The sequence below is a fragment of the Barbatula barbatula genome (genome assembly GCF_947034865.1).
Source record: "Barbatula barbatula genome assembly, chromosome: 17".
NCBI classification, from domain to species: Eukaryota; Metazoa; Chordata; class Actinopteri; order Cypriniformes; family Nemacheilidae; genus Barbatula; species Barbatula barbatula.
This window is the reverse complement of record NC_136780.1, coordinates 5,067,069-5,084,665: the sequence shown is the minus strand read 5'-3', so window position 1 is coordinate 5,084,665 and position 17,597 is coordinate 5,067,069. Positions and strand designations below refer to the sequence as shown.

The window sequence follows — 17,597 nt, the reverse complement described above, 5'->3', positions numbered from 1 at the left end:
CATAGCTTCAGATTAAACGGTTACAAATTAAACGGTTACATAATTGTGTCCCTTTTAGTTTTAGAAAAAGATTTTAAGGAAACAATAACAGCTAAAGAGCCATTAAAGTAAGGAATTAAAGAAAGGAAATTGAAAGGCTAAGGGCCGGTATCACAGACTGGCTTAAGCCGGGATCATGCCTTATTAAATTAGGATATTTAAGTCGCTTGTTTAAATATGCTAAAAGAATAATATAGAAAAAACATTACTGGTGTGCAACACAACACTGTAACCAAGTTCAGAAAACTTTACTGATGCAAAGAAACATTAAAATAACAACACCCTCCATTTCAAAAGGCAAACTTTCACACATGTGCACAAATCTGCTTTCTAAAGACAATGGTGGTTTACGAAAAATGAATTTAGTTTCTCCAAAATGTTGTTCCTGAACTAAAATTCAACTTGTTCCTGCGGTGCGAAACACAAATCGACAAATTATTCCGGCAGTGCGAAAGTCTCCAATGAAAATTAGCCAAGAAAGAACCTCACATCTATAAAGACCATTAACAGGATGAGAAAAGGCACTGATTCAGAAAATTAAAGGAACTTAAAGCCAATTATTAGTCAATTATCCTGAGATATTTCCAACAATTTATCCATTTGTAAAATTACTGTGAAATTAGTGAAGAGCAAAATAAAAGAATAATAGTCAAACATTCTCTTTAAGGGTTATTTAGTGTACACTGAAAAACGGTTTCCATTCAACCAATTAAAAATATAGATCTAGATTTCAAAACATTGAGCCAATAAAAAATATAGATGTGAATCCTTACACTAAAATGTGTACAGCCGGGCTATTGTCAGATTCCCTTGGGTTTGTGATTAGGACTTAGGTCAAGTAAAGCCCACTAATTTTCCGTTTTGCTGGTTACCAAATGTCCAGCAAGTACAGTAAGTTACAAACTTTAACCATGTGTTAGTGGGCGGGGTTAAGTAAGCATCTACGGTAACCTACAGAGTGTGTTTTAAAAAAAAACTCCATCTCTGTGTGGACAGAAGCCCAAAGGAAAATGCATTCATGTGGACAGGGTCGTAAGTGTCATGTAGCTACATATGTGAGGGTAAAGTAACAATTTTTGGCTTCAAGCATCAACTTAAAAGAAACAATATTTGTATCCGTGCTTCACTATTGTTTAGTTACATTCAAGTCTTGTGTGTCACATTGTGGCGTACAAAATTACTGCTTCACACTTGGTTTCATTGCAAGAAAACCTCTTATTAGCTAACATTAAACCATGTTACAACATTTGCATGTTCAATAGTGATTGAGCAGGTAATGGAAAAAGAGCAACTCTGGTAAATCTTTGGTGTATAACAGTGCTCTCTGCAGGTATTTACACTAATGTACATCATTCACATACTATAAACCTGAGCCGCACTGAGTTTTGCTCTGCATTGCGCCTATTAAATATTGCCTGGGAGATTCCATACATGTAACAAACAGAAATGTGAGCGCTCAACAATGATCGAAAAGTTTATTTTTCAGATGAAGAACTCTTCCCCGGATCTAACAACTTCATCCTAAACACACCCAAAGTCTTAAATTAAAACCCCTTAATATTTATGTCAAGAACATTTGACTCATATACACTGATGGACTGACTGTCCTTAGAGTTATTATTGTATGTTTACAGACACCTGGATGAGTTTCTCAAAGCACGTGGTTTATCATCACTTTTCCAGAAATGAACATGAACGACTGGCATTACTGTACACACACTTGTTAATCTGATGTGGGCAGCTAGCGGTTCTATTTATTCTCTTGTTTTCCCTGTGCTAATTGAAAACACCCTTAATTAATTCATATTAAAAACATTGATTCAGGGTTAAATCTCCATCATTTGTGCCCATATTTTAGTCCGAAATGTTGACATTTACAGCATCCCTAAATAAAATATCACATAAAAGAAAATTACTTCAGTATCTTGATCAGAGATGTGATTGATGAATGGAAGGAAAGTACAGGTAAACATTCTGAATGTATGTGCATGGTTTGAGATTGAATGTCAGGGGGATTATTACACAGTATACTTCTTGTCTGTAAAATGAACCGTGACTGTTTTTATCTCAATGGTGGTTATGTGACACCGTGTGTCTCTGAGTGTGTATTAAGATGGGGGAATTGCCCTTCTCTTCAAAGACTTCGTCCGGTACCTTCTGAAGGATCCATTTCAACTGGCTCTCACTCTTTGATCTACAAGATAAGAATCAGGAGTATTACCAAAATAAATGTTAACTTACATTTTCTCAACACAATAACAAAAATGCAGATGAGCATAAAATATCGTGTACCAGATGAGAGGGGCTGTACTGTATATTACCTCCGTGACAACTCCAGCAGCTATAGTTGAACCCACATATCTGAGCATGAATCTACCCAGTTCTTTATAATCTTTATAAAGCTCCAGAGCCACAGGTCTGTGTGTTTGAATCTCCACCACCGCATTTTGTCCTTTGCTTAAACATCTGTACAACATCGAAACCACATTTATTCAGCATTAAAGGTACAGTTAATTTAAAATAAAAAACAATCAAATCACCCTCATGTCTCTCCAAAACAATTTTCCTCTTCTGTAGAATTCAACATAATTATGATGTTATACATGTATAAAACACATACAGTTGCATCTCAAAAGACTGTCCACTGGCAACGCCCAACCGAGTATTGAGTGCATAGAAATTAACATACCTTTCAGAAGCTTCTGTTTAAAATATCATTTTTTTATTGATCTTAGATGTGTTATGAATCTATATAATATATTGGTTTTACTTTCTGAAAATAGTGACAAAAAATATTGACCTTTTCTAATTATTTGAGATGCACCTGTATGACATAAGCACCAACGGTATATCACGGAGATCAAACTTTGGTTTTTTGAAACTTGACTATCGCTGATGTTTATCTGAATCACCATGTTGTGCTATAAATACTTTTTACTTGTCACCCATTATGTTTGTCACTGGGTCTTGGAAAATATCTAACGAAGTATTGAGTACTATTACAGTGTGTTCGGGTCGGTACACACAGCCCCACCCATCCCCGGCCTGCGGAAGAGTGCGATACGGTTTCCAGACGACGTTTCTGGATTCGCTGGTTCTATCAACTTAGTTAACAAATTCACGTCTATTGCGTTGCCCACAAGGAATCCTTCAGGTTTGGAACGACACAAGGATGAGCAATTAGTATCTCCAACAAAAACTTACTTTGGTTTCTTCTTGAGAACTTCTCCACTGCTCTTGTGCAAAATACTCACTAATTTTCTTATAGTAGCTGGTTCACTAACTGTCTGATAATGCAGCAGAACCTGTCAACCACATCCCAAACGCATAAACATTAACACATTAATCAAAATAAAACACGAGAAAATATTTTTTTTTTAATTCTCACCGGGAAGCCTTGTGTGACAGGAACTTCTATATTAAATAGGAGAATTCTGGCTCGGAATCTCGTACATATTTTGATTGGCTCTTTTGGATTACAGAATATACATCCAACACTATAAGGAGAAAAAGTAAGTGATATGAATATATGCTGATCACAGGGAATTGACACAGCCTGAAGAAAGACTTTTAAACAAGTCTTATAATCATGTCACATAACTAAAATTTTATGATACAGTTTTGGAATATTTTAAACATTGCACGCTTACTTTATTTTGATGATATCAATGCCAGTTACAGTCAGACTGACATGATCACCGGCAGCTGCCCAATCTAATGGTTCATCGTGGAGAGTTATGCCTACAGAGAAAGAAAAATGCATCCGGAATCTCTTTGACAACCATACGAGTAAACAAGTGTAAATCAGTATAAACTCCATGAGATTATTTGAGAAACCAAACCAGATCCTGTAAGTAAAACAACCAGCAGAGGGAGACATCACATTTCTTGTTAACATGCTCCACACACCAGTGCATCTTTCTGGAAGGTGCTGAAATGTGTGTTTACCTTTAACAGTGCAGGTCTCATTAGGTGGCATGGCCAGCATTTTATCTCCAGTCTGAATGAATCCAGCCTCGATTTTCCCCGTCACACAGAACCCAGAGCCCTGATCTGAAAACAGCGGGATTACATTCAAAATAAATGATGAGGGGGCATGAATGAGAGAAATTTACTCAAACTTGAGTTAAATTAATTTAAAATATTAAAATAAGCAATGTATGTCCCTTTTGTTTGCATTTTGGACATTTTGTTCATCACATAGATCTATGGTGTTTTAATCCACATACAGTACATTCGGCGGTAAAAGTTTTTGAGTTTGTCTGTTCCCATGCTGACCTTTGAATACGTCTGATACACAGAGTCTGAACGGCTTCTCCACTGACCTCTGAGGAGGTTTAAACGCATCTGCAAACAGACGAAAAAGGACAAGAGAGAGAGAGATGAAAAAACATGCAGCAGTCTGAAGGTTTTCTGTTTGCCTCATCAAGTTTTTGTGAGTCAGAATAAAACTGCTGAGGATTCTGACAGCTCAGCTGCCATTCACATCACAGCATCACGACACAAGTGCTACTGTGAAAATCCTCACAGCAGAGGCTTCCACACACACACACATCCCCTACATACTCCTCCACGACTTCCATGTTCAAAAGCACACGTTTATTTGTTTGTTTATTGTTTGGATCCCCATCAGCTCTGCAAAGAGCTAATCTTCTTAGGGTCCGTCCAACGCTTAAAAGTTTAAGTTTTTTTATGTATGGCATGATGAATGGATTTGAAATATTTTTCACATTCCATAACATCCCAAAACATAACTTGTCTTCCAAGGGTCCACAAAACACCCAAAAAATCCATTCATTCTTACATACATAAAAATTCAATCCATTTTTACATCCCAACACATTCCTTCAACCTTTTAGTAAATAACATGTACACACCTATCTGTTCTTGCAGGCATGGTCCAGTATACCAGGCAGTTAGTTCTGGTACTTTGCTCTTGATGGTGAGATTCTCCCCTGAAAGACCACTCGTAGGGATGTAAAAGACATCCGAATCCTGCAGACACAGTATAAAAGTTTTAGAAATATACTTATACTAAATATAAATGAGGATGCTTGTCTTTAACATTGCCATTGTGGAAGTGTAATAGAAGACAGCTGTAAATAGATGCTTTTGCCATTTTACTAAGTACTATAACTTTATAAAACGAAACATATTTAATAACATAACCATTAATATGCAAAACCAAGAAAACAAATTTTTTGATGTATTTGCATAATTAACAATTAGCTGTTCACACTTACATTATGCATTTGGCCGAAGTTGTGACCTACAGCGCATTCATTTCTTATGTGTTACATCATTCTGGTATATAGTGTTGCTAACCAGGAATGTGATATATTATAATCATTAAAGATTTTTAAAAGACAACAGCTTCTCTTCATACAAAGTTATTAACACGGTTAATAACTTTTTTGGAGAACTTATTCCATTAATATATGGTTACAGTACGCAGACATGGAGAAATTAGGTGGCAATAACTAAGCTTAATTTAACAATGTCCTCCAAAAAGTGTTCTGAAAAACTTCATTTTTCCAAACTGGATTTGATCAGTACGTTGTTGATCGGATAATAATCTCCGGTCATCATAATGCACATATACATATCCACACACACAAAAGACTGCTGATGATCATACTCTTAAATGAAAGTAACACCTTTTGCTTCTGAAACAAGATTTGTTACATTTCTGGGAAAAAATTCAACAAGGGAAGTAATGAACGGGTGGAAAGACTTATTAACCACCCAGTGCACACATGCACGCTACCTTGAAACCAGCTTGCTTCAGAAAGTGACCAAGCTTGGAGACGATTTCCTGGAACCTCTCCTGCTGCCAATTCACCTGCACAACACACAGAAACACATAATACATCATGATACGAGTGGTGGGAGAGAAGCTAAAGCAGTGTTCTCAGACATAAATAAAAACATGATTGACATTGCCGTGGTGCTGTTGTGGTCACCATGGTTACCCACCTGGTCCATCTTGTTGACAGCGACGGCAAGCTGCGTGACTCCGAGGGATCGGACCAGTAGGCCGTGCTCGCGGGTCTGCCCACCTGCTTCAAACCCGGCCTCAAACTCCCCACGGCTGGCATCTACTACTAAGATGGCAACATCCGCCTACCATTTACACACACACACACACGTTAGAATGACAGCACCTCACGCTGCAAGGAGCATCATACATGAGACAAACAAACTTTATACATGTGTGCATTTATGTAAAGCAAAATATGAAATGGCACTACCCATTTTATATACATTACCTTAAATTTCAGTACACTACATAAGATTATGTATCACATCATAAAAAATGGTTTCTACATGACAGGTAGTTAAAAGATTAAAATTTCAGTTGTTTAGAATAACATGCACAGATGGACTCCGCACATTAAAAGCAGGACTGTCTATTTAGAAAACAAATGCGATCAATTCTTTTTTCATATTCCCTTAAAAGGTAAAGCGTGTAATTTTTGTGCCATCAGTAAGAATGTAACGATACACTCAGCTATCGTTTCGACATACAATAAATTTCACAACGTTTGATGTATAACCGAACCTTCCATATGTAAATGAACACAAAAATAAAACTGAATTTTAAAAGAAACTTTAAAAGAAAACTAAAGAGTGTTAAACCCTACAAGAAAACAAATACTGTGGGCTCTATCACACACTTGGCGCAATGCAGTTGCTAATTTCAAGCTCAACACACTTTTCATTTTCACATCCTGCGCCACGTTGTTTAAATAGAAAATGCATTTGCGCCAATTTGTGTGCCCATGGCGTGCTGGTCTGAAAACAAGGTGTGCTCAATCACATTGATGGCACGTTACTATTTTGAGTCAACTGAAATATTTGTTTGTTATTTATAGAGCGCGCTACTAATATGCGCCTATAGGCGGGTGCACAGCGCACGTACATTCTGTTTATAACACAATACGTGCATCAACACACAAACATGCCAAATAAATAGATTACAATGTACAAGATTATTATTGTATGCATAAAGATTAAAAACTGCAAGCAGCGTCCAATCTTTGCTCTTGCAGATTCCACCGTGTAAATAAATTGTGAATCCGCCATGGGGCAAGCGCAACTGGCTCTTGAGATTCTGATTTGTTTACTGCTTGCTTTGCCCAAAGGGCAACTCTTTTAGACCATTTTCCCCGTCCTTAAACCAGAAAAAGTGGATTCGGACACACCCTAAGTGCACCTGACCTTGCATTTTTGACCATGCGCTTGGATCGTTGAAATAGGGCCCTGTATGTGTTGATGTAGGTCACATGTTGCCGACTCATCCAATCTGATTATTTAGACGATAATTAACATCTTAAAACAGTGCCACATGTGCCTGACACATATTGTGAAGTTTTTTGTATTGCTATATGTCATATCACGATTTATCATTAAACCCCTAGCAATGAGTGCAAAGAAAACAGCAGATATAATCAGTGTTTCAAATCACGTCTTCAAACCACTATAATGTCCACCTTCCGTTAAAATTTGAACAAAAATATCTCAATCTTAATGTTTAATTCATAAAGCGTACAGTAAATGCTTTTTTACATTTAAAGTATCAAACTTCCACATCAATATTGCTTCGTCATGTTCAAGTCGACATAAGACACCATTCAGTAGTTTGCCACCAAGACCCACCCACCCACAAGACACACCCTCCCACACATTGTTGACCCCAAAAACCCTTTCTCAGCATACCATCAGCAGGAAGTGAGTAAATCCGGCCTGTACAACGTGACTAATTTCATTCATTTGATTTGTAAGCATCAGCCAGATCTAAACACACATACTCATATTCAGAGTACTAGTGGCGGCAGCACACAAATCCGCAATGCAATGCTTTCATTGAGACTTTCACAAGAAATGATGCGCAGACCTAGCAGTCCCTTCGTAAACTCACGTGCACGCTGAAACAAATGGATGAATGAAGTTGTCACTATGGAAGTACCTGTGCAGCCCCTGTGATCATGTTTGGAATGAAGTCCTTGTGTCCGGGCGCATCCATCAGAGTAACAACCTTAGATTTCGTCTCAAACTTTGTCATGCCCACATCCATTGTCACTCCTCTGAGAGACATGAAGCAGATAAAGAACGAATTGTCATCATGAGGTTAAGGTCTTCACACAAAATAGAAGCCTAAATTTGATGCATATAATGTGCGTGTTTAACAGACCTGTCTCTCTCCTCTCCCGTCTCATCCAGGACCCACGCGAAGGCGAAAGATGCCTTGCCGGCTTTCTTGGCCTCCTGCTCGTATTTATGCATGGTTCTCTTGTTAACATTTCCCAGCAGATATAACAGATGACCCATTAGAGTGCTTTTACCAGCATCTACATGACCTGAGCAAACGAAACCATCACTTAAACATCAAGCATCACATCAAGTTAACGTAGAGGTGATGTGGTACCTATGACGACCAGGTTGAGTAACGGCTTTCCTCCTTGTCTCTTCTCCAGTTCGGCACTGATGTCCAGTTGCTGTTTGCTCTTTGAAGCTGAGCGGGGTTGAGTTGGTGTGGCAGAGTCTTCAGACACACACGCTGGTTTGGTTGGGGTCTCGGTGGCCAGCAGGGGGGCGATGACCTCTGTGCTTGGCCCTCTTCGGACTGATGAGGGAACAACGCAGTTTTCTTCCGCACTATCCAGACATACAACAACAAGCGTTATCTTAGATATCAAAGTAAATTGTGTATGACAATGTTCTAAGAGCTCAGTTAGGACAGACACCATATTTAATTTAATTTTGCTTTCTTTTGATTGTCAAAATAAACACCATGTAGCCTAAGGTCCACCGCCTTAAAAGATGTTTTGAACTTTTTACACAAAAACATCTTTGTGCTTCACACAATGAACTGATTTTTCCAACCTTCAGATGGACACATTATGTTAAACTTGGTCAATTGATAACCGGTTAAACTCATTTAAACTTCATGTAAACTACTGAACAGAAAGCACTATAACTGGCCCACCTGCATAAACCCCAAAACCCTTCTTATTAAGCTCAACGGGTGTGGTCTGTGGTTTAAGGAGAGGGAGTGACAGGCTGCGGGTTAGTGTTTGTGAGTGTTAGATTAATCTACAAGCACCAGCCAGCTCTGTGGTTTACGGTTTTCCCAGAATGCAATGCAAGAAGACAAACAAAGGACTGGTATAGAGAATGAAAAGCTGTACTTTGAAATTGACACAGAGTGAGCATTTGGACACTTAATTCAGAAGGGATAGTTCAGTACTACAATGTGGTTTTCTGAAAACCACAGCAAATTATGAATATTCAGATTTAATGGAAAGCTTCATAAGGTTACAGGTTTTTATTGCTTTACTCAGGGGATACTCCTGCCAAAATTGAATATTCGGTCATTAATTAATCCCCCTGCCCCAAGTTGTTCCAAACCATCTTTGTTATGTGGAAGAGAAAGATATTAGGAAAAAGTTTAGCAACTAACCTTTCCGGGCCATCATTTACTACCATAGTAGGAAAATGTAAAATGGTAGTCAAAGGTGCTCCAGGACAGTTTGCTTTCCTAAATTCCTCGATATCTCATTTTGTGTTCAACAGAACAAAAAAGATAAATAATTGTTCTTACTATGGCAGGCAATGATGTCCCGGAAAGGTCCGTTGCTAACATTTTCCCAAATATTTTTCTTTAGTGTTCATCAGCACAAATACATTTATACAGGTTTGCAAACAACTTGAGGGTGAGCAAACGATGACATGTAAATGTCATGCAAAGTAACTTACGATACATTTTTTCAGGGGCAGTCCCCATTAAACATCCTGGGGTTTCACGCTGTTCAAGAGCACAATGGTGAAAGATTATCAACTACGAATCGTCCGTGGGATTTGAACCTACATTGTTCCTGTTATGAGTCCAGATCTTTATCTACCTTGCTAAACCACCACAAGTTACTTTGATTTGCTTACCTTGGCACATCAAAGCCCATGGTCTGCTTCTTGCCTGATACAGTCATCCGTGCAACCTTTGGAACAACCTCGGCTTCGACTAGACTTTCTGGTGCATCCCGTACTTTGGCTAGAATGTAGAAAACAGTATGCATACACTAAAACATGTTTTTCAGCTAAACAAAGCAAAAGAGAACTGCAACATGGCCAAATCAGTACTGTAGTATTGCAAATGTTTACAACCCTTTTGTACTCCAAAACTGAAGGAAAAGACCATTTCTTACAACTATTACGCAACAAAGGGATAGTTCACAAAAAATGTCATAATTTATTCATCCTCATGTCATTCAAAACCTGTATATGACTTCCTTTTGTGCAACACAAAACCAGATATTTTGAGAAATGTCTGTGTGGTTTTGCATCCATACAATGGAAGTCAATGTGGCCAAAGTTGTTCAGTTACCATCGTTCTTTAAAATATCTTCCTTTGTGTTCTGCAAAAGAAAGAAAGTCATACATGTTTGGAATGAGATGAGAGTGAGTAAATGACACAGGAATGTTAGTGGCTGGGTGAACTATCCCTTTAAAAATGTTTATACATTTAACAAAGTGCACAACACATGAGCGAGCATTTTTGTGGTGTGCCATTTTGACACTCTTCGTTGCTTGAAAACGAGTGACAGCGTAGATTTTATGAAAGCAGGTTTCCTGTTTGGTACAGTATAAAACGTTACTCATTTTCAGACGAGCAGATGTGTGTGTCAGTGCTGAGCCTCGCTTTCTCGCTATCTGTCTGAATATCATGAGTCAACTCATGGGGGGGGGATGGGAAAACAAAAACAAAAGCAGGATGAGAGACGGCTCTTTCTGTCCCTGTAAGGTAAATGGCTTTAACGCGAAGACGGTGTCTCGTCATAGCAGTAGAGCCGTTTCGGTGGCAACAGCCACAGCTAGTCATCTCGCTCTGCGCGATGAACGGTCTGGCCAGGAAAGGGTTAACTTTGGCACGTCAGTCATACTCCCACACTGACTGTGCACTTCCAGCACGTACAGGGTTAATGTGTTAAACTAATACAACCTATAGAATAGTTCTTGTGAAAAAAATGCATTACAGAACATGTAAGGGAAAACACCGGGGGGAAAGCACTCTTTAGACTCTGGGAGAATGCATCTGGGGGAAAAACAGTGATCTTGATCATTTTTTAAGTATAGTAACATGCAACTGTGCAAACATTTGCTTGATGTAATTAAATATCAGTGCCATAAATAATGCCACGAGTCGCTAGAACATGTAGACCCACATTATGTGCACACACTCGTGAACATAGACTCGTACAACACACACACACCTGTTACGAGGACAGGAAGTGCTGGGGAGCATAGATATCAGTTCACCTGCCCCCCACACACACACACAAAAGACAATTAGCCACACCAACAAAATATCTACCATCTAAACACACTCAGCAACACTTTACACACAAACCACACCCACGCAACATATCTTAAGACACAGCCACCAGAAAGTTGTGCGCTGCCAAATTCAAAAACATCTTCTTGGAAAGAAACAAATAACTGTGTGCACTCACAATGTAGAAAGGTGAGTATGTACACTTATCGAAAATATGTTTTATTAAAGTGATAGTTCACCCAAAAATTCTGTCATCATTTACTCACCTTCTTGTCATTTCACACCTGTATGACATTCTTTCTTCCGCAGAAAAAAAAGAAGATATTTTGAAGAATTAGTTGTTAACCAGCATCCGTTCACATGCATAAACCTCGGCGCTGTTTGGTTACAAACTTTCTTCAAAATATCTTCTTTTGTGTTCTTCGGAAGAAAGAAAGTCATACAGGTTTGAAATGCTAGAGGGTGAGAAAATGATAACAGAATTGTTTTTGGGTGAACACACCCTATATGACAAACAAAAGGGTATTTGAAAACAAATTGCCTTTAGAATTTTTCCCTAAAATATTCAATTAATTGAGAAAGTCATAATAAACATTAAAAGTAAAAAGACAAGTTTAAAATGTTTTCCATGCGCTCCCACACAGATGTTGGATGAAATAACTGTGGGAGAGCCCCCCTGGAGCTATTTATATACCAGTGTCTTAACCTGAGGGTCAACAGTAGTTAACATCAACCCCCAGACCTCCAAACCTATATTATTTACTTGGAATCCATTATAATTCCTATATAATACCATTTTTGTAATAACACATTATTAAACTGCCTCTTTATAGCACTGCCTCATTATATCTCTTCATTTTAAACATCTATTTTAGCACTAAAAGCAGTTTTACTTTAAGTGGTTTGGCGATATTGCAAATGTAAACAATGGTGCCAAGAAAGCTTATTTGACTGTCAACTGATGTTTACAATGGGGCATCATTCAGCTTTGACAACAACAAAAAACAAAAAAATGCAATGTGAAAACACTGCAACACACCCTTCAGGATATGTAAATGTGCCCTTCCTAGAAAAACGGATCCAGGTCTAGTCAAACACCGGTGAGACATGACCCTACCTGATCTCATTTACTCACTGTTAAGTCAACAGGCACATCTCTATGTGCACACCTTTCCAAACCTGAGAACTGGACCCCTATTGACCCTTTGTTTGCTGCCTGGATGTTTGTGATGCAACAGCGACGAAATGTAATGTTCTCTCCATCATGTTCCTACAGATGAAAAATCTCACTGGTTTCATACCCAGGAGACACATAGTGATACAATGCATGCATATTAAATAAGGGTAAAAGAAAAATCAGTAAAGCACACAGGTCGCCAAGAGATGATGAACTGCACCATCAGTCGGATTAGCCAAAATGTTTCATATTCATCTGGTCCAGCAGGGGGCGCTAGCTTAACAGGTCCTGATGAAACAAGAAACCAAAAACAAAACTTTTCCAAAACACAAACAGCCTACATTCTCGTCTCTTCATCAGATAACCCGTTCACCCCCTGCTTTTCCACAACCTGTTATTTTTTAGGGGCCGGGTGTGACCAGGTTGTCCCATATCTATGTGGAATCCCCGCACATTCAATTCTCTACCACCATTCAGATATCCTCGGTTGACAATGACACCTCACCAACTATTACGGTACGGATTTTCTCACGTACGGCCGTGCCCATACACACCTCTTGAAAACAATGTGCGCTTCTGAAAAGCTTCACACTCACGGACAGGCACATGCAACAGGTCATCACACGAACAGACATATACATGCATACATGCACACATGACACTCTGATCTGTCTTATTTAATCTTCCACAAACAGAGAAAGACAAAGGTTGACAAAGGCCTCATCCTACACTGTTAATGCAACTGAAGTCATACGACTAGTTAAGGAGAGATGTGCTATTATTTTGTGTTGAATTTTTAAGACACCTAAAGGAGGGGTCGGTGAATGCATAGAAAATGCTTATAACACAGTAGCATTGTGCTGGTGGGTTCTGCATGAGAAATTTCTTTGAAAATATTATGAACCAGGTTCTTAAATTATTTTTACTTTCATTTACTTCAAATTGAAATGGGCAAGCGTTTTGTGACCATTCTTAATTTACAGACGGGAAAAAGAAACCAGCGCACTTTATCGATGATGTGATAATCTGTACTCTCAAAGGGGTCAATAACCTCTTTCTTTCACGCTCTCTGACCAATCTATGTAGTGATGCACGTCTCGCAGCACAGGCACAACGACATATCACCATTTCTGCAAAAGCCACAAAGTGCAAAAAAGGGAGAAAACGTCAAAGAGCAGTAACAGGGCCAGCTGTAAACCAGTCACTCTTTCCTGTGTGGGCGATGAAAGAATGCAGAAAAAGAGACGAGGGGAAAAAAGGGATAGAAGACTTGAGGTGGTCAGATGGTAGAGAGAGAGAATTAAAAGAAAGGAGGGAGTTAAAGAAGCCGTGCTTCTCAACAGCAAGTGTTTGTGTTTTTCCACCCATGCTCGGCAAACAGGGAGTTAACAAGCCTGTGTGAATGAGAAAGAAATGCAAGTAATACAGTTAAAGCATTATTACAGTAAGCAGTGTTTCCTTTTCTTTCTAATAATGAGCATGTGTGAAACTGGCCATCACCATGCCAAATACACTTAAGTTTGTTTCTATGGTATACTTGTGATTTCTTACTGATAAAAGTCTCTATGATGTTGGTCCCTGTTCATAGCTCGGGTCCTTCAGTGCAAGTCTATAGGTTTTCTTAGACACTTCATTGCCCACTAGGGAAAATAGTTAGTCTGTTTACTTGGAAAAAATGGCACATCTATCCTCAATAAGCTGCTAAAAAATGTTGTGGAAGCATTTAGAAAAACCCCTAACCCATGACATGAGCAATAGTAATAGTAATAGTAATGCTAGCCTTAGAAACCACTATTTCATATAGCTGCAATAAGGTTATAGCTGCACTCTGTATTAGAGGTGTAAAAACCTCTCCAGTATTCGCAAAAATACTCTTATAATGTCCATTTATAATTTGTGCTTTATGGAAAGTGTCAGTATAGAATTATCTAACTTAATCCCATGGAAAGGTTAATGTGTGATGTAACCTGCTATAGTATTATTTAAACAGATTGCAGCTTTAAAGGGACAGTCCAACCAAAAATAAAAATTGTGTCATAATTTACTTACCCTTAAGTTGTTCCAAATCTCTAACCAAACAGTTCATAGTAAAGAAAATGACAATGGTAGAATTAAATGTTAAAACTGATCTAATCTTTGAGTAAACTTGTTCACTTTGTCTTTTAGGCCATCTTTAGACCTGTGCATGTGTATGTGTATGTGTGTCTTCTCCAACTGTGAATCACAATGAAAGGAAAGTTCAATCTCATCCAATACACTCTGGGTGTGTTAACACCTTCATGCGGCCACAAAGATTCTCTGTTTTATATCTCCATAACGTACACAAACGTTAGTGATACACACACTCCACAAGCTAACACAACCATGTATGTATCTGCCCCCAATGTCACACATTGCCTCATCAATCTCAGATATGAAACAAGAAAGTTTTATTTCAGAATCTATACAAGTTACAAATATCAGTGCTTTAAAACAACTTAAAAAAGGCAGAAGATAATTGAAATGAAAACCGTAGAAAATCGTTTACTAAACATGGATAATAATACTTAAAAGCACCTTTACAGCACGGGGAGGGGGGGTTGTGTCTTGGTGTGGCAAAAGATGCAATGGGAAAAACTCCAGGTGTCCCCCAACCATGTCTCCCGTTTCTGTATGTGTGGTAAACCAGAGCTGCTCCTTATTTCAAAATACACCAGAACAGCTGTACAGAAAAGTTTCTGTTGTTTTCCTTCATCTTCTGCTCTCTATACTTCACACTAACTTATCAAAACACAATAAAACTACAAAAATCAAGTACAAAAATATAAAAAAAGGTTGCACCCTTGAAAATAGGTACACCAAACAAAAATTAAAACTTTGCTAGATATAAATCTTAAAAAGAATACTAGTCAGACAGGAGAATTTGATTTTTTAACCCATGTGACATCAAAACTAGGTCCTTTGTTAGCATCAAGTGTCATGGTCTTTATATTTTCAGTGCTCTTCAGCATCAATTATTTATAAGGTTATGTGATGAAAAGAAAACGTGGAAATAATTTCAGAGCTTGAATTCAAGTCTACAATCAAACTCAGTACAGTATGTTCTTAAGTAAACAGTTCACCCAAAAAATTTTGTTCTGTCTTCATTTACTGACCCTCAAGTTGTTCTATATCTGTATACATGTCTTTGTTCTGAATGAATACTTTCTTCTCTGTGCACATCAGAACAAAGAGATTTATACAGATTTGGAACAACTCAAAGGGTGAGTAAATACGACTATAATGATATATGATATAATGTTGCGTGAACTGTATAACACTTGCTTAAGACTACTTACAAACACATGTTTCACTTGTTTCACGTTATGCCCAGTGGTGGCAGAGTTTTCAAATGTTAAATGCTATAGTATAGGGACATATAATAAACCTAAGACTTGAAACTCCCCAATCAAACTTGAAAGTGTTCAGAGCTTAAGATTTTCTGCAGTGTAAACCTTTAAAACATAACTTAGTTACAAATGTAAAAAAGTGGGATCAACTGATTCTCTCATTCCCGAGTAAAAGCTCTTCGTTGTTTCGCTTTGACTACGTCATCCGGAGAAGGCGTGTCGAAAGAAAACGGAGTTATGTGATGGAGGGGTGCACACTGTACTCGTTCCTTGACTTTTTCCATCTGCTTGCTATATAAGAAAGCTTTATATCTCGCATTTTCCCGCAAGCTCTTGTCTTTTTGTACGTGCATGCACATGGCTAACGCAAACACGGACGGGTCTGCAAATACACGTTTTCTGTGATGAGCAGACATGTTGGAAAAACTCAAGAGAGTTGGTGAGTGGTTGTCTTTGTAACCTGGAGAAGCATTTGGAGATGTCTGGGACATGAGCGTGCTAAGGTCAACGTTCTGATTTAAACTTAGTGGGCGGGGCTTAGGCGCAGAAGATTTGCTATTCGTTGCCCTGTTACTCGTTCCAGTTTTGCCAGACATTGAGCATGCTGGGATTTGCTGGCCATTAGCTTGGTGTTGGGATATGAGGTCAAAAAGAGACGGTGTCCCTAAAAAGCCAGGAGGAGGATGTTTGCATGTTTTGAGGTTTGTATCATTTTGAGTATTGTTTGTGTGCACATTGTGTGTATTTTGGAGTCCTGGCAAAGAATCATACAGCTTAGGACTGCTGCCCTGATGCTTCTGAATTAGCTCGGCTAATGACGGGCTCCCCCCCTGAGCTTCGACCCCAAGGCTCTTGGAGTCTGAGTTTTGGTGGGGAGGTATTCCCAGAGGCCTGCTGCTTTGCAAGCCAGAGCTCAAACTTCCCAATGAGACAGGAAGAGGGGTGGATACCCGAGGGTCTTGCAACGACAGACTACCAAGCGAGCAGGTGAGAAGAGATGAGTTGGATGTTACACAGAGACTAGAGGCAGAAGTTCCCAAAGACAGGCCAGTAGAGAAACTTGCACCAGAACCAAGAGAAAACAAAGACAAGGGTGGGACGCTAAGACCCTGAGCTGCAGATTGTGGGGCAGTTGGATTAGGACAAGAACCAGTAGGAAATGCAGGGCCTTGTGTGAGACTGGCAGTCAGATTAATACTGTAATTTTGTGAGATACCAGTGGAGGGGACCAGCGGTGGGATATTAGTACACTTCTGTTCATGCTGAGCTATTAGTTGGGCCAGTGAATTGTGTCCGGAAGATTGTCCCTCAACTGACTTTTTCAAAGACTGATTTGAAACTTTCGAACTGTTATTAGCCAAGCTCCTCAGACCAGGGGGGACATTTCGAGTAACAGTCCTGATCTTGTTCGTCTCAGACGTGGCTAACAAATCACTGAGGCTATAAGATGGCACAGGGACCTGTTTCTGGGCTTTGCCAGTCAAGTGTGTATTTTTTTCAGTCTTAGTACTTTTCAGTGATGAAACAAATAAGGCTCCTTACCTTGCGATGGCCAAATGTAGTGAGAGACAATTTTTGTGAGGGTGAGGTTGGTGGACAAGTTCATTGATTAGCCGAAACCACAGAGAGAGAGAGAGAGAAAAAAGGCAATACATTATCCTCATGATAATATTGATGGTAT

The 17,597-nt window shown here is 38.9% G+C and overlaps 1 protein-coding gene across 2 annotated transcripts in view; it reads right to left on the bottom strand.

Annotated features, from left to right (window-relative positions):
- Positions 1–267: 267 nt before the first annotated feature.
- hbs1l (HBS1-like translational GTPase) overlaps positions 268–17,597 on the bottom strand; it is a 19,149-nt gene continuing 1,819 nt past the window's right edge. The window contains exons 5-18 of one of the 2 annotated variants that reach the window (XM_079479086.1): positions 9,982–10,090; positions 8,468–8,697; positions 8,234–8,399; positions 8,009–8,126; positions 6,016–6,162; positions 5,807–5,881; positions 4,917–5,034; positions 4,318–4,386; positions 3,988–4,092; positions 3,690–3,780; positions 3,428–3,536; positions 3,244–3,344; positions 2,361–2,505; positions 268–2,233 (exon numbers count right to left, since the gene is read on the bottom strand). In XM_079479086.1, the coding sequence (XP_079335212.1) occupies positions 2,222–2,233; positions 2,361–2,505; positions 3,244–3,344; positions 3,428–3,536; positions 3,690–3,780; positions 3,988–4,092; positions 4,318–4,386; positions 4,917–5,034; positions 5,807–5,881; positions 6,016–6,162; positions 8,009–8,126; positions 8,234–8,399; positions 8,468–8,697; positions 9,982–10,090 (1,595 nt within the window). In that variant the 3' untranslated portion in view covers positions 268–2,221. Of the gene's footprint in view, positions 2,234–2,360; positions 2,506–3,243; positions 3,345–3,427; positions 3,537–3,689; positions 3,781–3,987; positions 4,093–4,317; positions 4,387–4,916; positions 5,035–5,806; positions 5,882–6,015; positions 6,163–8,008; positions 8,127–8,233; positions 8,400–8,467; positions 8,698–9,981; positions 10,091–14,811; positions 17,454–17,597 lie in introns of those variants that run through there. The other variant, XM_079479087.1, reaches the window with a different exon arrangement.